The sequence below is a fragment of the Acomys minous genome (genome assembly GCF_964271855.1).
Source record: "Acomys minous genome assembly, chromosome: 9".
Classification (NCBI taxonomy): domain Eukaryota; kingdom Metazoa; phylum Chordata; class Mammalia; order Rodentia; family Muridae; genus Acomys; species Acomys minous.
The window spans coordinates 73781397-73801281 of NC_140490.1; the positions used below are offsets into that span (position 1 = coordinate 73781397).

A 19885-nucleotide genomic window follows, 5' to 3' on the forward strand; every position below is an offset into this window, starting at 1 on the left:
TAGTTTACGGTTCACAACAGGGAAAAGCCTGAAATAATGACATATTTTAGTAGGGTAAAAAATTAAGATACTCAGGAAGGAAAAAAATGCATTTTTGACCAAGCGATTCTGTATGTATTGATATATATATATATATATATATATATCATCCATTTATAAAATGAAAAATGCAAATGTGCCTTAGTTACAATTCCTTTCACTGTGATAAAGCAATCTGGCAAAAGCAACTCCAGGAAAGATTTATTTGGGCTCATAGTTTAAGGCAGGCACAGTCATGGCAGCAGGACGCAAAGAGCTGGTCACCTTTCATCATGGCAAGAAGACAGCAGTGGATGCCTGTATGCAGATCACGTCTCCCATTTTACTCTGTAGAGGATTCCTCCAAATTGTGCCACAAAAGGGGATAAGTCTCTCCTCCTCAATGAGCCCAGTCAAGATAATGTCCCACAGCCATGCCCGGGGCCCCTTCCCCAAGTGATGTACGTCTCATCAGATTGACAGGTGAGAATAACCATCACATGTCAGATGCTCATCTATGGGAGAAAGATAGTGAATACAAAATAGCATAACCCACTGAATTACTGGCAGAGCATTTACCTATTATACTGAATGCCTTTGATCTTTGGGGGCCAGGGCAGTCTTGCACAGTGCATAAGAGGTTTGAAAACTCAAAATAACTTATGGTATAATTAGTAATTAAATATTGGCTTTACCAATTAGGCAGTTTATTGAAACTCCTTATTTCTTAAAATTTTCAGAAGGAAAATAGCTATAATACCTTTATTTTATTCTGGGGACTAAGTAAGTTATAGTGTTTGGTGTAAAGTGATATTTTTGTTGCCACTGAGAAAGGAACTGTATATAAAAGTGATGAAGGAATCTTGTTTCTTCCTTGTTGATAATTTTTAAATTTTAATTAAGACATTTTTTAGGTTAGAAGGTATAGAGATATCAATATTTGTTATTGAGGCTTTTTAGAGTATACATTTTTTGAAATGCTTTCCAAGCTCTTATTTTGAAAAGATGAGTGGAGAAGGCTAAAGGGAATGTAGCCCATGTAGTGTTGTTTAAACTCTAGTTCTTATCTTCAATTTTCCACATTTTCTCCCCTTGCTTCCCCGTAGGAGAGCTAGTTAGCTAGGTCTGTATTTGCTGGGAGGAACATATAAATTCTACCTGAAATGAGCACCCGACACAAGTTGGTTTTATTTCTGTGTAGTTAGGAATTTTAACATGTTTACCAGCAGAAGGTCTTGTCCTCCCAGTCAGTTCCCCTAGAAGGAGCACCACTGCTAACTTCTCATGCCTTGGGTTGGTTTGAGTTAGATTAGTAGAGCCAGACTGTGTTTTCTTAGGACTTCTGATAAGATGAATTAAAAATAGACACAGGTAAAAATTGTCCCATATCTGTTAAAATGTCAGAGTATGAAACTAATCTTTCCAGTGCAGTTTGAGAGGGCTGTCTATAAATTCTAATAGTTTTATATTCTTAAGAGATTAGAGAAAGAAAAGTCTTCCACCATGTTTTGTGTTCCTATAAATCTGACACAAAAGTCTGGCACAGCTTGGAAAACTTTGCAAGCTGTTGTCTCATATGTACATTGGAAATAAATCACAGAATCCAAAGTTAAACAAACAAACAAACAAAAAAACCACACACGAAAAAACCAGCCCTCCAAGTGGACTGATTGTTAGGACAGAGTCCGAATGCCACTGAGCTTTTCTGTGTGGCTATCTAAAGAGACTAATAGTATAATACAGCTCTCCAGGTCTCCTTTCTGTGACCTATTAGCTCCTCTTATCTTTCTCTAATAAGATCTGGCCTTGATGCGATGGGAAACACCAGCTTTGGCTAAGAACAAATTATTGATAACCCTGATAATCCTTTAATTTTGAGAGAAGCTTGAATGTTAACTTTACTCCACAGTGGCATCACCTATGTCTTTCACTTTGAGGACAATTTCAGTTGTTCTTGTTTTGTTTTAGAGCATTCTCGTGACCATGACTTCATGATGTAGTTAAGGACAGCCTTGAATTTTATTCTCCTGCCTCCACTTCCTGAGTACAGGGAGTGGATTCAGACCAAGGTTTTCTTTTTGTTTTTAAAGATTTTGTGTGTGTGTGTGTGGGGGGGGTTTCGAGACAGGGTTTCTCTGTGTAGCCTTGACTGTACTGGACTCGCTTTGCTTTGCAGACCATGCTGGTCTCAAACTCACAGCCATCCACCTGCCTCTGCCTCCCGAGCGCTGGGATTAAAGGCGTGTGCCAGTACTTATTTTCTGAGTGCTCTCCCTGCATGTCCACCTGCATGTCAGAAGAGGGCGTCAGATCACAGCATAGATGGTTGTGAGGCACCATGTGGTTGCTGGAAATTGAACTCAGAGCCCCTGGAAGAGCAGTCAGTGCTCTTAACCACTGAGCCATCTCTCCAGCTCCAGGCCAAGGATTTTTTGTGTACTAGTCAAGCATTTTTACCAACTGAGTGATGCTGTTCTCCCAAACTGGGTAATCCAGCTTTGTAAAAACTGAAAATTTCCAGTGGAGTGTAGGTACAGTCAAAGAAGACTTCCGCTTCTACCCAGGCCTTTTCAACTGGATTCAGTTTTTTTGTGGACTTCAAGAAATAGCCAATATATTCCAACATTTAGATTTCTTTTTCTTCACTTCACTGGCCTTCTATAGGAACAGGGCTAGTAGCTTAATGTATAAGGTAGCAATGTGGCCAAATGCAGGGACCCACTGGGATGGTGGGAATTAAATGCAGCTTTCCACCTTCACTCTGCTAACTACATATACCTGAGAATGCTACCACACTTTAACCAAATTCTGTATCACTGCAAAAATTTAGCTAAAAGCTATACAGGAGAGATATGTCTCCTATTCCTAGAAGGTCAGGCTTAAGCTCAGGCCCAGCAGGCCCCTGCTTTGTGGTAATTTTGCTTCAGTGCTTTTGGAATGCTCCATCCCACCACAGTAGCAATCCCATCAGACGAACAAAGTTCTCCAGGGCAAGAGTTACCCAGAAAGAAGCTATTTACATATTGCTAAAACAACTGATGAAAGCAGGAATGTTATTTCCATAACTTGTGTTGAAGGAATATTGAAAAGGTACCGGTAGTAGTCATTAAAGCTATCACTAAAGAAAAAAAAAGGGGTGTGTGAGAGCAGGGGAGCTAGAGAGATGGCTCAAAGGTTAAGAACACTGGCTGTTCTTCCAAAGGTCCTGAGTTGAATTCCCAGCAACCACATGGTGGGGTCATAACCATCTGTAATGAGATGTGGCGCCCTCTTCTGGAATGCAGGTATACAGGCGGGCAAAATACTGGGTAGATAGTAAATAAATAAATCTTTTTAAAAAAGGACTTGAAAAAGTAAGAGCTATGGGACATTAAAGGCAATTGCAAACAAAAACATGGACAGGTTAAAAACCACTGTCCTCACCTGAAGAGGAAGCAGGCCACTGACTGAACATCAGGCTAAGAGGTTCTCCTCTCTTCAGCTCACTGCAAACAGCAAGGTGGAGTAAAGTACTAAACGGAGAATCAGCAAGTGGGAAGCAGATCACTGTACCCTTCTCTATGTAACAAGCTACTAGAAGACCATATACAGACTGGGAGCAAATGTTTGTAGAAAAATTGTGTAAAATCAGCCTTCTAATTAACATGTTTGCAGAATGCCAAGCAACATACATACATGACAAAAGGTATGTAATTACAAAGCATTGTAACTTCAGAGTTTTAAAGTATTTTAAAAAGATGTATGAGTACTTTTCTGCGTGCTTGTTTATGCACAGTGTGTGTATAGTGCCCAACGAGGCCAGAAGAGAGCACTGGATCTCCTGGGGCTGAAGTGCACAGGGGGTTGTTGGCTGCTATGTGGGTGCTGGGAATAAAACCTGGCTCCTTCAGAAGGTAGCCAGTGCTCTTAACTGCTGAGCCACCTCCAACCCCAGCATTTCACACTTATTTTAAAGGTAATTTTAAAAATGAATGATTGCTTACAAAAATATCAGGCTCCATGTTGATACTGGATACTAAAACTTTTTCTGCAAAATCTAATAAAATCGTTATCTTAGTGTGTTCAAGTGTTGTTTGGGGTTGAAGAATCAACTGTCCTTTTGTAAAAGTGTTCCCTTGGCCTGCTCTGGCCAACTTCTCCCTGAGGATAACAACTGCCTTTAGCCTTTTCAAGCGAGCGCAATTTCCCAGCCCCTATAACCTGGGGCCTTTGGTCTGGCTAGGTGTTCTGAATTACCACCTTCTAGATCACTCTTCTGTGACTCATCAAGCTCCAGGAACCCCCTCCCTGACCACTACATCCTTTCACCCTCCCCACCCGCTCAGACGCTCACCATCACTTTCTCCTCTTTTGTCATCATCCAGTCACCTTTTATCTAGTATTTTAAAAAATGTATTAAGAGAGGGAAGTCTAGAGATGGTTCTGCAGTTAGGAGCACTAACTGCTCTTACAGAGGAGTGAGGTTCGATCCCACCCGCATAGTGGCTCACAACCATCTGAAACTCTGGTTCCAGGGGATCTGACGAATTCTGCCCTCCAAGGGCACCAGGCACAAACATGATATACAGACATACATGCAGGATAAACGCCCATACACATAAAAATTATTTTTTAAGATACACATAAAATAAAAATTCTTTTTAATTTGTTGTGTTTTTTGCTTTTATGGTTTTGTTTTATTTTATTGAAAATAGATTCTGGTTAGTTTCCTCTCCCTCTACTTTAGCCAGTTCCTCCCATCTGGATCTTCTCCCTTTCTCTCATTAAAAAAGAACAGGCTTCTAAGAGATAAGAAAATATAACAAAATAAGATATAAGAACTAGCACATCAAAGTTGGACAAAACAGGCCAACAAAAGGGAAAGAACCTAAGGGAAAGCACAGTAATCCAAGGTCCACTCATTTGCACACTCAGGAATCCAATAAGAACACTAAGCTGAAAGCCGTACTATAAATATGGAGGACTTGCTGTGTAACCCCCAAGATCTTTCGAACTTTAGCTTTACTTTGAGGAGTCTGAACGCATGCCTTCTGGTATATACCTTGTTTGGCATTTGTAGACACAGGAGACTCTCAGATCTTTCAAGCCCACCATTCCAGGCCTTACATCAACATTAATCTCAATTTCAATGTATTACTTTCTAGGTTTGCAGCATAAATCCCTTTAATACTCTTGAAACAGGCACTAGAAGCTGTGTTTTGTGCGCATGTGTTTTCCCTGAAGAACACTGACTCTCACTCTTGGGCCCACCAGGGCAACAGCAGGACAGAGGGTCTCCCTAGCAGACACTCTGGGGCAAAGGTCGTCGTGTCCAGAGGACATTTTGTGCCTTCAAGCAGAAAGGACTTCGTTCCTGCTCACACACACGGGAGCCGGACTGATAGGGAGACCACATCTCAGCAAGGACTGCTGTGATTGTGTGTATCTTGCTCTCTGCCCCAGTTCCTCCTCTGTTTAACCCAAAAGCTCATGTCAGTACCGGAAGACAGAGCATGGGGGCATTAGACCTTGACTTCCTCCTCTCTCCCGTGTTGCCGTCTCACACCCTTTTCACTGGCAGGTGCAGCCTCAGCTGCTGGGGGTTTCTGGAGCTCAGGCTTCTCCCTGCAGAGTCTGGCAACAGACTGCACTTCCTAAGCACTTACAGCTGGCTTCCCTGTGAATTCCGGGCAAAGCGAAAACCCTGCTTAGATTAAGAATCCCCAAATAACATTTTTTTTTTCTTCGTGTCTGCTGGAGACATACTGGAGAATGCCAACCATTTTCTCCTCACAGGCACTAACCTCCTGTGTCCTGAAGTTGCCTGTAGCTGGCCTTACTACGCTGTGGCTCTTCTTTTATCCACCTTTAATTCCCCTGGCTTCAGGAGGATAACAATGAGGATGGACACACACACACACAAACACACACACACCCTTTAATCCCTGTCTATCTGGCTCTACCATTTATTTATTTACCCTCTGAAGAGTTCCCAGAATGCCACATGTCATGCAATGGCAGAAACTCTGCAGCTGGCAAAGACACATCTCCTAGTACACAAGGCATATCACAGTCAACTGTTGGGAAGCCGCCCCATATCCCCACACCTGGGATTAAAATGAAAACATTCTTATACTACTTCTGTTTTTCAAAGAAACCAAAATTCCAGGATTCTCACTACAGTTGCCCAATGGCAGCACTACAATATTTCATAAATTCTAAAACATGCACACTTTCTGTATTTGTTCCTAAGAAGAAACACCACAATTTGAATAGCTTAACAGCAGATTATTTTCTCACAGTTCTGGGAGTCCAAGACTAAGTCAGCAAGCTTGGTTTCTTCTGAGTCCTGTCTCATAGAGAGGGGACTCTGTGTGTGTGTGTGTGTGTGTGTGTGTGTGTGTGTGTGTGTGTATCTACTGATGTCATCTCTATTTTACATAGAGAGCAATTAATAAAATCTTACATTTGGAGACTGTCGCTATTTTACTAACTTCTTCCCCATCGCCATGGATAAATTGCTCCTACAAAAATCCCAGCTTGTCAGAAAAGTCCCCTGTAACTCAATTCTCTCTCTTATAGCATTAATTCCTACAAGGGTGAGGCTTTTTATGTTGTGTCTACCCTCAAGAACTGTACCTGGAGCCAGGTGTGGTGGCGCACACCTTTAATCTGCAGAGGTAGGTGGATCTCTGTGAGTTCGAGGCCAGCCTAGGTCACAACACAGAGACCTCATCTCAAGGGGGGAAAAGAGGGGAAAGCAGTGGAACACACGAATCACTGTTTAATGAGCAAACAGCAATCGAACCTGTGCATGCAGGTTAAAAGGGGAAGCACAAGATGTGGACCCAGCCCCTGGATACTGAACTACCATAAAACCAGAATAGTTTATAAGAACAAGATGTAGATTGCCAAGGATACAGTCACCTAGAAGAAAAGCAGTAATAAAATCCCATATAACCCACCTTAGATTTAGCCATAGAACAAACACATGGACAAAGGGAGTTCTCTCTGACAGAGCCAGACTAGCTCATCGGAAGTTCCCTTTCCCACCAGGAAATCCTTTGGATTTGGGTAAGCAGTTTGGAACAGTGAAAACCGTATGTTTTGATTTTTCTCCTACTATCCCAATGGAAGTTCTTTTTTTCCTTATCAAATTTAATGATTCTTTTCTATTGTTGTATACTGATGTTGGTGGAATTGGTTAGATATATGTTAATAATAGTGGGCCATGAAGAGCTGTACATTTAGACCTGAAAAGAAAAACAAATCAAACAGGGGTTTTTGGACTTCAGTTTCAATGTGTGTGCCTAAAGTATCTTACTAAGTATCTTTAAAGACTGTGGGTATTCAGTGTTACGTGCAAGTTTAGACTGGATCATGAGACAGAATTATAAATCTCATTATTATTTGTGGGGGGGGGGAGCAGCAGGAGGAGACAAATACAGGTGAAAGTGAGATGAGAGAAGAGTGGTTGCAGCGCAAACGTCACGGTCAGAAGACCTTGTAGAGTTTGTAGAATTGGTTCCTCCTTTTGACCTTTGCTGGCTCTAAGATCAAACTCAGGTTGTGCATAAGCATACTTACCCAGTGAACCATCAATCAGTCTAATCGTCTATAGTTTAATGTGTATAGTACCCTAGGTTTTGACAACTAGCTCTGTACTATCTTTGCCACTCTTCTGCAAATGTTACAAAGTACGGGGTACGTATAAAAAGATGCCTTTGAAATGGCTTTTCATCTGCAGCACTAATTTTCCTCAGCTTTCCACTGGGAAAACTACATGGTTTACTCCACCAATGTCTCTGGCGCCTTCACTTCTGCACTGTGGAGGCCAGAAGACCTAGGTTTGACCCACTGAGCAGTATCGCATTTTGCCAGTTACAGAGTAGAGAATGCACATGACAAAGAGCCAGCAGGATGCAATTCCAAGACCCTTGCAAAACTTCTAAGGAAGGTAGATCTCTCCATTAGGTTGATGAGGGAAGAAGAGTCTATTGGAAATCCAGAGCAAAGCAGGAAAGCATAGAACCTCCAGAGAATCAAAGAGCTGAGAGCATCGCTGGCCCTGGACTTAACGTGGATACTTGGTATTTAAGGAAAACTAAAGTGGATCTTCTGCATCCTACAACCTGAAGGAATTCAGAATACTACACAAATTTCTACTGTAAAAATATGCATATAAAATCTTTAGAATGATCTACTCTGCATTGGATTGGGGTTACAAGAGCTATTGGCATGACTGCATCTCTTACATTTCCCACTTCTGTAGTGTTTGTACGTGCGCACCCACACACTTGCCACAGTGCACCTGTAGACTTTAGAGGACAACTTGTCAGAGCCAACTCTCTCCTTCTACCAATGGGCTCCAGGGGTGGAACTCAGGTCAGCAGGTTGGTGGCAAGTGCTCATCCACTGAGCCATCTTGGTGACCCACATTTCTGAACTGTTTATTAGGAACATAATTTTTATAATAAAAAACAGCAAACATGTGGCTGAAGAGATGGCTCAGAAGTTAAGCACACTAGGTGCTCTTCCAGGGGATAATTCCCAGCACCAACATAGTGGCTCACAACTGTAGTTCCAGGGGATGCACTGCCCTCTTCTGTCATCAGCTGGCACTACACCACCATAACTGGCCAGCATTTGCCATCATGAGTTTCTTTTTGACACTGTAGTAGGTATACTGTTGTTCTGAATGTGTTTCCTCCTAGTCCATGGCTTGACTTCTTTCTCATTTTCTTTTTTTATTTCGGAAGGGTTGAGACAGCTTCTATGCAGCCCTGGTTGTCCCAGAACTCAGTTTGTAGACTAGACTAGCTTCAGACGCCCAGGATCTTCCTCCTGTCTTCTGACTACTGGGATTAGAGGCATGTGCCACTATTCTCCACTGTCTTAATTTTCTTATGCATCTTTCCTGGAGCAGAATACTTCTGTGAGGTTCAACTTCCAATTCTTTCTTTTACAAATCAGGCTGTTGGTCTTTTATCTAAAAGTCAACACCAATCCAAAGGTCAACCAAATTTTCTTTCCTTTTCCTCCTCTTTTTGGTAAACAGTATTAGAGTGAAGAGAAAAAAAGCTTATTTTTGACAACCTCATACAATAATAAAGTGGGTGTACTGTGGTTATATCCCTCCTACTAGCCCCCTTCAGCTCTCATACCCTCCTCTCACCTCCATGTCTTTCAAAAAGGTTGTTTTTCTTTTAATTCACTAAGTCCAGTTATGCATACTTGTGTGACGTCTTCCCCCAAAGAAAAGTGACTTCAGTTTGTTACTTTTAATATTCTATGGGTTTGGATATATGGCTATAAAATTGACATGTATCCTCCAGTATCGTCATCTACAATTTCACTGGCTTAACTTTTTCACTCCTTCAGCAATCAACTACCATTAGCTCTAAGTGTGAAGCATCCAGAGCCCCTCCTGCTCCAAATTTAGAAAAATATAAATAATGAGTTGTAGTTGTAAGTCTATCCCATAATCTCTACATGTAGATTTGCTTGGGTCTACAGTACTGAGCACCTTCAAGTTTTATATAAACCAATGTTTCTTAGAGTAATTTAACAGCTTAAATTCTCATAAGCATTTATATAGGGTTTTTCAAATTGTATTAATGTGATATGATAGGTCATTGTAGCCTTTTGTATTTCATACGGTTTTTAGAAGTATTTCATGTATATGCGTGTTTTGCCTGAATGCCTAAGGAGGCCAGAAGAGGGCATGTGATAAATTAGAATCTGAGTTACTCCTGATTGTGAGCAGCTAAATTGTGCTTGGGAACTAAAGCTGAGTCCCTTGCAAGAGATCCAAGTACTCTTACCTAGTGAGACGGCTCTCCAGCCCCTGAGTTTTATTTTTTCTTTTTAAATGCAGGGTCTTGCTAGTAGCCTTGGTTGACCTTGAACTAATCTTCATATCCCCACCTCTGGGAATATAGGCTTGCATCATATTAATCCTTATTAGGATTTTTTTATTGTGGATATAAATAATTTTTTAGTTAAGTACACTATAAATGTATTACCTTTAACATTTCAGTACCATTTTTGTACAAAACTTTTAAAATTTTAAGACAATTTTATGAATCTTTTGTATGTTTTAGAAATCTGGTATAAGAAATATTTTCCTATTATGTTTATTACACAAATCTTGCTAAATTTTAAACATTTAAGTTCTTCCCCTTTTCATTTGCCTTATTCTATATGAAACTGACCTTGGCTTTCTAAGAAATAGAGCTCTTTTTCTTTTCATATGCATGGAACAGATGGCCTACTGCCACTGTCTGGTCATGGCCACTGACTGGTGGGCTGTGTAGACTGCTTTACATGTGTGCTCTTCTGTGAGGTGTCTAGTCCTATTTTATTCATTTGTTCATTCTTTAAGTTCCTTTAAATAGTAGACTCAGTTACACTTTCTTCATGTACATTTTTATAATTAACCTTGGTCATTCTTTCTTTCATACAAAATATACAATCCTCTTCTAAAATGTAAAAATTATTTTGAGATTGTGACTAAAATAGAATGTATAAAAATGAATCTGCAGTTATTTCCATTTAAAATGTCTTGTAAATATGCTTTATACTTTTCCTCCACTCCTCAGAGAATGAAACATTTTTATCTACCACATTTTCTCCAACTGGTATAAAGGAGTGCACAACTGTTCTTGGACAGAGAGTGATAGTGTAAGTTTTCATCAGCCCAGTTTCATCTTTTTCTTTAGACTCTCCAGATGTTATCTCTTCTTTCTCACTTCTCTAAGACTGTGTATCTAGTTTTAAGAATATTTTTATTCGGCTGCAGAGATGGCTCAGAGGTTAAGAGCACTGTCTGTTCTTCCAAAGGTCCTGAGTTCAATTCCCAGCAACCACATGGTGTCTCACAACCACCTACAATGAGATCTGGTGCCTTCTCCTGGCCTGCTGGCTCACATGCAGGATAAATATGTATAAATAATAATTAAATAAATCTTTTAAAAATGAATATTTTTTTATTTCAATTTATTTACCTATCAATACAGATCTTTTTCTTTCCAAGACAGGTTTTTCTCTGAGTTGCCTTGGCTGTCCTAGAACTCACTGTGTAGACCAGGCTGGCCTTGAACTCTGAGATCTGCCTGCCTCTGCTGCCTGAGTGCTGGATTAAGGGCATGTGCCACTACCACTTAGCTCCAGATTCAGTTCTTTAGTAAGTGTTGGGTAATAAGGTCTATTATATGAAAATACTCTGAAAGGTTGAGCCATCACAACAATCCATAAGGTTAACTGAAGTATGTTAACTTCTTATTTTGACTGAAACTTAATCCCAGGCTAATGTTCACACTGTTCAAGGCATTCTTCCTGTTTCACTGGCTCAAGTACTAATGTGACAGGTAATAACGGTAGCTGGCTTTAGAAATTTTGTTTAGAACTTTTGGTAACAATGCGTATAAATGAAATGATCTATGATTTCTATTTATTTCTTGGAAATTTTGAGATACGTTAATTAAGTTTAAGATGTATTGAAATTCAGGATCTTTATTTACATTAGTTTGTATGCGTTTTCTACAGGCTGTCTTATATCATTGACTTGCACTTCTTGGGGAAGGAGACTTTTGTTTTAAAATTTACTGATATTTTGTTGAGAAAATATAATCCACGTATCTGCTAACTCTGAAATTTATACTGATTTTAAATTTATAAAAAATGAATTACATAGTGTATGCTTGAAAAGGTATGAATATACTTTGTGTGCTTTCTATTTTGTGAAATGTTTTTTATGCTCTGAGAAATTCTTCATCTAGATAGAGCTGTTTTTGTGGAAGGTGTGCTAAAATCACTGCTGTGATGTTCAATTTTCATTTATTTTGGCTTATGAAACAGTTTCTCATGAAATCCAGTCTGTATTCAAGCTCACTGTGACAGTGAGGACCTTCATTTTCTAATTCTCTTGCCTCCATTTCCCAGGTGCTGGAATTACAGGGTTAACCACCAAGCATGGTGGTTATGAGATCTGGGCATCAAATTTAGGGCTTTGCGCATCCTAGCAAGCTCTCTACTGACTGACCCACATCTCCATCCCTCAATCTTAAAAAAAAAAAAAAAAACCCAAAAAACTACTTTAGATGTTTTTCGCCTAAGAGGCAACAGATTCCATCTTTCAAATCCTAGCTTATGATCTGTTAAAGCAAAATTAAAACAATTGGAGCATGTAGCTCTGGCTGGTCAGGAACTAAGTAGACCAGGCTGACTTTGGACCTAGAGATCTGCCTAACTATGCCTCAAGTTTAAAGCATGCCCAGTTTACTGCTGTCATTTTAAGCCTTACTTTATTTCTCCATCTTTTTCTTTCACTTTTCTCAGATTCAGTTTACTATATTCCCTTCCCTCCTTCCTCAACTGATTTGCAATCACTAAGAATCTTGTGCTTTTTAGAGTATTTTTGAAAAAGAAAGTTTTATGGCACATGCCTTTAATCCCAGCACTTGGGAAGCGGAGGCAGAGGCAGAGGCGGAGGCAGGCAGATCTCTGAGGTGAGGCCAGCATGGTCTACACAGTTGAGTTCCAGGACAGCCAGAGCTGCATGGCGAGACCCTGCCTGTTTGGGGGAAAATAGTCACTTTGAAAATTACAGCAATTTCTCTCACACTAGTATTTTCAGACACACTTAATTATAAAGTTATTTGAACGGAATCTAGATCACACAGAAATTTAATATGCGCCACCACTCCTTAAAATTCTTAAGCCTTTCTTCATAGAAGACTGCATTACTTATTCTACACTTTTATTTCCTGTACTTAGCCATGTAATTTAATCTCAAAGTAAGAAAGTAAGATTTCAAGTCTTATCCTGACACACCAACACAAATCTGCTTCTTCAAATACATGATCAGGAAGCCATGATTATACATGACCACAATCCAGCACTTAGGAGGTGGAGGCAGGAGGATCAGAAGTTCACTATTCTTGGTTACATAGTGAATTTGAGGTCACACTGAACTACATGACACTGCCTCAAAAGAGAAAGCAAAAACTTGATTATATTTGTTCATATTTCTAATAGCTTTAATAATTTTCCAAGTGAGAAAACTATCAATCCTATTTAGCTGGTAAAAACAAGTATCTTAATTCTGACAAAAGACGTGTTTTAAAAGGCCATATATTTTTTCCGTGGTGTGTGTGTGTGGGGGGGCTGAAGAGATGGCTCGGTGGCTAGGCATACTTACTGTCGTTGCAACGCCTCCCCAGTTCTGGTTCCCAGCATCCACATGATGGCTTACAACCTTCTGTTCTATGGAATATGATGCCTCTTCTAACATCTGTGGGGTCCAGCAAGCCCCCAGAACACAGACATTCACCCAGACAGACACAAGCACATAGTTAAATATTTTTATACAAAAAATTGTTGGGACTCCTAATTTATTTGTTTGTTGAGACACAGTCTCATGGCCCATAGTGACCTCAATTCACTGTTTTTGAGGTTGGCCTTAAACTCCTAATTGTCTTATCTCTGCCTACTGCATCTGGTATATCTAGATTATGGGTATTTACTATACATCCAGTTTAAATTATCTTCAATGCTGAAAACACTCCCAATGGAGACTCAGGTGCTCAAACCATACCCTGCAATTCTTTGTAAGTTATCCAAAAGGCTATACAGCCTTGGCTGGCCTGGAACTTGCTATATAGACCAGGCTGGCCTGTAATTTGGGGACCTCTCTGCCTTTGCCTCCAGAGTGTTGGGAATAAAGGTGTATGCTACCATGCTTGGCTTCCTGTTTTAAAACGCAGGTTCTACTAATTGTATATGGTATTTTATCAAAGTAAAATACATACTGAGAATTGGAATATATTTGCATAAGGCAGTATTTTCACTGAGTTATAAAAACACTAAAAAGTGGCTTGAGTCATATGGCAGGAGACTAAGGAGGCCTAAGAGAAAACTAACATGAATTTACAGATTATCTAATGGACTGGCAAAATTACTGAAAGGTTTTAAGAATCTGAACGATTCCAGAAAATATAAAACACTACCTGTAGAATATTTGGGATGGGAGGGATGGGGGTTGAAAAGGAGGAATAGAGGGCTGGGTGTGGTGGTGCACGCCTTTAATCCCAGCACTTAGGGAAGGCAGAGGCAGGTGGATTCCTGTGAGTTCAAGGACAGCCTGGCCTACAAAGCGAGTCCAGGACAGCCAGGGATATATACAGAGAAAAACCTATCTCAATAAACCAAAATAAATAATAAATAAATAAATAAAAGGAGGAATAGGGTCTTGCTATATAGGCCAAGCTGGCCTTGAACTTGTGATCCTCTTGCCCCAGTATCCTGAGTTCATGGACTTCAAGCTTGTATTTGTCTGACGTAAGCCACACCCTTTTAATGTGAAATATAATGTTAATATATGAGTTTACATGGGACTTTTAATGTTTCCCTCCTTGAAACCGTACAAAAGTTGAAAGTTTGACATCCATCTTTAGACTCATCATTTTTCAGCATGGTAGAAACAACAGAGCCTGATTCACCAAAATCAACCAGTTTTTCTATGATTTGAATATTCTTCTCAGATGAGACAAATAACCTTATCATGTGTTTGATGCCTAAAAAGAGGGCAGCTTTTCCTTCATGTTATATTCACACTCTTAATTTTCTTGTCATGATTCACCTGAAGACTAATTTTTAGAACAGGGGAAAAAAAAGACAGACGTCATTAAACAAACACTACCATCTTCTTTACTTGACAAAATATCTGAATTCAAACATTTCCACATGGAAGTGCAACAGTTTGAACACTACATTTTACTCATAATAGTAAAAATAAATTCCACCATACCCCTTTAATCAGGATAGTAAGAAATGTTTGATAAAGCTCACAAAGACACACCCTCTTGACAGGGAAGTGGCAAAATTCTGCAAGAGTGTATTAGACTTTAAATATTTGTTGGGCTTGTTTTTGAAAAACAAATCTTGCTATTTCTTTTGTAAAATGGGAGAAAGATTAAAAAGGAAACTTCTGTGATCCCTTGACTACAGGCATCTTCTTAAATAAATTTATTCTACATAGTTTGGGGAATTAAGGATCTGAATTTGGATTTTCTTAAAACTACCATGCCTACCTATCTCTTGGAAAGTTAATCACCCCAAGAGAACTCATCTTCTCATTTGAAGAAAATCTGTATAGACTACATTCTTGTCTAAAGCCTGATTCTGAATTGTAAAGGTCTATATATTTCTCTAAAGTTATTCAGCTTTTCTTTGTTTTTGTTTCTCTCAGACCTAGACTTTGCTAAACTAGACTTCACTATGTAGACCAGGCTGACCTCAAATTTAGAGATCCACCTGACTCCTGAGGGGTTGAGATTAAAGGTGTGCACCACTTCAAGGACTCTTCTTAGAAACAGCCAGGTGGTTGGCCCGCTCCTCTAATCGCAGCACTCAGGAGGCAATGGCAGGCCTCTTGAGTTCACAGCTGGCCTAATCTACATAAGTGAGTTTTCTGCAAACCAGAGTTATATAATCTCAATGCAAACAAAGCAAAACCCCATTAAAAAGCTGGGCATGTGGCACACGCCTTTAATCCCAGCACTCAGAGGTAGGTGGGTCGGTCATCTCTGTAAATTGGAGGCCAGCCTGGTCTACAAAGCAAATCCAGGACAGGCAAGCCATACACAGAGAAACCCTGTCTTGAAAAACCACCAACCAAACAACCAACCAACCAACCAACCAACCCAATCCTGGTTCTGAATACGTGACTACTGGTGTATGCACTTCTGCTGAGGACAAAGCTTTCTCCTTCAAGTCAGAAGTTAGGCTTCTGGAAGTAGATGTTATTAACAGAACTCAAAATTAAAAATTTTTTTTCACTTAAGACTGGACTCTGAAAGATTTTATCATAAAGATAAAATGTGAATTCCTTAAGTTTTAATTGAATGTCTCCCAAACATGGTACAAACACATAAAACCCTTCATAACTTCATTATTTTTGTAGTCTTGGTAAATTGCCCATATTGGCTTCAACCTTACAATCTAGTAGGCTCAGCCTGTGGAGCAGCTAGGATTACACCCATATAAAACTGTCTATTGTTTTCAAGTGTTACTTTTATTTATGAAGCTCAATAAGCATTTTACAAATGCCTTCATTTTCATCAAATACGACACATATAAAAGACCCAAGATGTTGAATATGGACGTTTTCTTCTAAATAATCACATAACATTACTCTACTAAACCTTATATACACGGGACTTGGTAATAATAGTTATAACCAGAATTTATATATTTAATAAACATTCATTTAGTACCTACTATTTTGCAGGCACTATTCTAAAAACTCAGAATATTGGGGTAAACTAAGACAAGTACCATGAATTTTCTCATTTTACAAGATAAAACTGGGGCATCTAGCTAATAACTTGTGGAAAAATTTCAAAGCCTGGCTCTAATGGAGGTTTCATTTACATAAAATCTTTCCATTTTTTCCCCTTTGTAGTACCTTTATTAATACATAGGTATGGCTCAACTAGGTGGAATGGCTATTACATTTTTCTTTTGGAGAATGTTGACAAATTTTTCAACAGACTGCACTGTTCAAGATCTGATTTTAAATAACTGAGGGATATTCCTTCAGGTTTTATCTCCCTTAATATAGGTATATATACACAGCATCCCTTCCCGTCTACTCCAGGTAAGCAAAGTGAGCTAAAGTTCGCAGAACCCTCTAAGACTAGAAATGTGTTCATGAGTGAAGATAATTAGGCCTCACTGCCTAAGTCATAGTTAATTGGCTTCATGTGTTTTTCCTTTGAGATTGGTGGAATCAAATATATATATTTGTCTTTGCTATACAAGTGATTTGAGATTATTTTTACTCATCTGTTATGGTATGGATATGAATTGTCTCCCCAAATGAGTCATGTGAGGCTTGTCTGATCTTTGGGAAATGATTAGATTATCAGGGTATTTACCTTATCAGTGGGTTTATGCCTCAATGGTTCACATGATGGTATTATTGGGAGGTAGAAAAAAGTGAAGGTGACCTAGACAGACTCCTGTTGTCCCTGGCCTCTTCCTATCCTTCTGCTGTTTGATTGCCAAGGGAGAGCAGTTTCTGATGTATCCACAGCCATATTATTGCTCACCTCAAGACCAAAGTAATGGATCCAGATGTATTTCCACTGAAACCTTAGGAACTATGAACCAAATTGCTCCCTTGTTTTTCTATGGCATTTTACCACAATGACAAGAAATCAGCACACCATTTTTTTTTTTGGCTTCATGAGAAAATAAATCTATAATGCTCAAAACATAGAGAACAACACCGACCGGTATATACATATGGTTTATCCTGACTTTTTGTAGTTAAAGAATATAAATCATGTTATACATGATTTATACAGTGATTTTTTTAAGTTTGCATATTTTAATTTAAAAAACTAGGGAAAATATGAATGTAGAATACTTTTCTATTAATAAATATATAGTAAACTATCTAGGGTAGCTTATTTATTCCATTAAAAAATAGTTTGCAAACATTTACACTCAAATTCTAAGTGATTATGAAACATTTTAGCAATTCTATATATCCACAAAAATCACAATTTAACTAGGAAGACAAAATGTTTTATTTTAAAACATTGGAAAAGCACATGTCCGTAATCTTTGAAATGTTAAATATGAAAACTGTGTTCTGAATGTGGTACACACTCCCAGATATCTAAATACTGCAAATTATCCTGTCATCTTCTCAAATATTAACAACACTTGAGATATACTAATCATTATTCAAAGTCATCATCTTTGGGTTCAACTCATTTACACAAGTAAAAGTCTGTCCAAGATGTTCCTGACACAAGAGGCTTCCAGTTGAATTTCAGAAATGTTAAGAAAAGTATCTTCCTTTTTTGCCTGTGAATGTTTGCGTATTGCTGTACTGTTGGCTTATATCCACTACAGACACTGGAACTAGGCCAGCCCAAGGGTCTTCAAGCATTGAAGGCTTAAAATAACTTTCCAACTCATTAGACATTCTTTTTTCTCTACCACGCCCTGATCCAAATGGTGTAGATGTCCTTGGAGAACCCTTTAGGAAAAAAATCATCAGTTAAAAAAACATCTAACAGAGATAACTGGTACTTTCTCCTCTAGTTAAATACTAGTGGGGATTAAAAGTTGTTATCTGGAACTCAATAAATTCAGTTGCAAATTTGTTTTCCTTAAGCTACTGCTTTTAAGATGTATTAAGACCAATTGTACATTTTTAAAAAAATGTCTGCTATCATCTTAAAGAATTTTCAGTTCCTAATGTAATAATTCTGCAGCTACTAAATACAAATAAATCCAGAACAAGCAGTGATTAAATTAATTGTGTCCATTTTTTCCTGAAACCTGATAGGTTGCAGATTTCTAGAACTTTTTTATCATATGAAACTTCAGCTCAAAGAGACTCATCGAGGTGAGCATATTAATTTGCTAAACATTGTAGATCCAAGTTGTTAGCCAAAGAGCTACTTCCTGCCTTGTATTTACTCACCGAGAAGGGAAATTTCTACAAGCTTCAATTCTCGTTTTTCCCTTCAAGAAAACTTGGAGTACATGTAAATACAGCTCGGAGGAAAAAAGCGATACCATTAAAAAAAAAAAAGCAAAAAAAAAAAAAAAAAAAAAAAAACAAGGGAGGGGCATCTGTAGGAAAATGGCCGTAGACTACGGTTTAAAGGAACAGTGTAACAGTCGGGAGTCAGTCACTGTCCTCCTAGGCATCCGAGATTATTTACTAAAAATAACTGACCAAAAAAAAAAAAAAAAGGAAATGGAGAATTAAATAAGTTTGTATATGAATACGGTATACTGGCTTAAAGAACAATTTCTGTGGAACAGAGGACTATAGTCCCACCGCTTACGGCAATCTTTAATTTCTCTACGCCTCAGTGCACTTATCTGCAAAACTGGGCCAACGTAGCCTGTCACCTCACGGAGGATTTACTAATCCACGTGAAGGGAATTTTCGTTTCACGCCTGCCGTTACAGTGAGAGAGTTTGGCAAACGCTAGCTAATCGTCTTTACCTGGGGGTAGGTCTGCTGCTGCCCTGGGGAGTAGCCGAACTGATGCTGGGACCCCGCGGGGGACCTGGTGTAGGAGCCGGGGCAGCCGCCCGGGGACGGAGACCCGAAGCGGGCCCCCGAGAAGCTGCCGCCATGCCGAGGAGAGTGGCTGCTCCCGTACGGCCTAGCCCGGGGCCCACACGGCGGAGTGTGGTGCGGACTCCCGTACCCGTCCCGCGGGGAGGGCGGCCGCGGCCCCCCGCCCAGGGCACCCCGGAAGCTGCTTCCGACACCCCAACCTCCTATCCCCGAGCCGGGGTACGGAGGGGTTGGCGGTCGGAAATTCGGCCGGTGCATAGCAGGAAGCGAAGCCGAAGAGCCCAACGCCGATCCTCTCACCGGAACCCGAGTGGCCCGCCGACAGGAAAGAGGCGGTAGCTCCTTATTTATGTAGCCTTCCGGCTGCGAGCGCTGCTCCGCACTTTAGTTCCGGCCGCACAAAGGTTCCGACGTCACCAAGTTTCTTCAAGAGGGCAGGTAAATAGGTCACTCAAGTCGGAGACTGTGAGAGTGTCCAGGAGGAGAGAGCGGAAGCGGGAAAACAGCCACCGGCGGCCCCACTACACGAAGACTGAAGCGGAACACACACAAAACCGGCTGTGCGGGTGGGACAAGGGTGTGTCGGAGGAGGCCGACCGGAAAAGGGCGGGTCACAGAGGTTGGGCTTCCGGACTCTCAGGCTTCCGGGAAGCTGGGCAGGAAGCGTCTGCCCGGCCCGGGGTACTGAGGAGGCGGAGGCCGGCGCCGAGGCTCTGAGCCGGGTGGGGCGAGCCAAAGAGGCCGGACGCAAAGGGGGCGGGGCCAAGTGGG

At 40.1% G+C, this 19885-nt stretch overlaps 1 protein-coding gene across 1 annotated transcript; it reads right to left on the minus strand.

The window, feature by feature from the left end:
- Nucleotides 1–17576: 17576 nt before the first annotated feature.
- Nucleotides 17577–19827, minus strand: MPLKIP (M-phase specific PLK1 interacting protein). The gene is made up of 2 exons (XM_084796229.1): nucleotides 19037–19827; nucleotides 17577–18052 (listed from the first exon to the last, which is right to left on the minus strand). Exons 1-2 carry the CDS (start codon nucleotides 19370–19372, stop codon nucleotides 17852–17854), a joined length of 537 nt encoding a protein of 178 aa, XP_084652355.1. The 5' UTR covers nucleotides 19373–19827; the 3' UTR covers nucleotides 17577–17851.
- Between the last annotated feature and the right edge of the window lie 58 nt (nucleotides 19828–19885).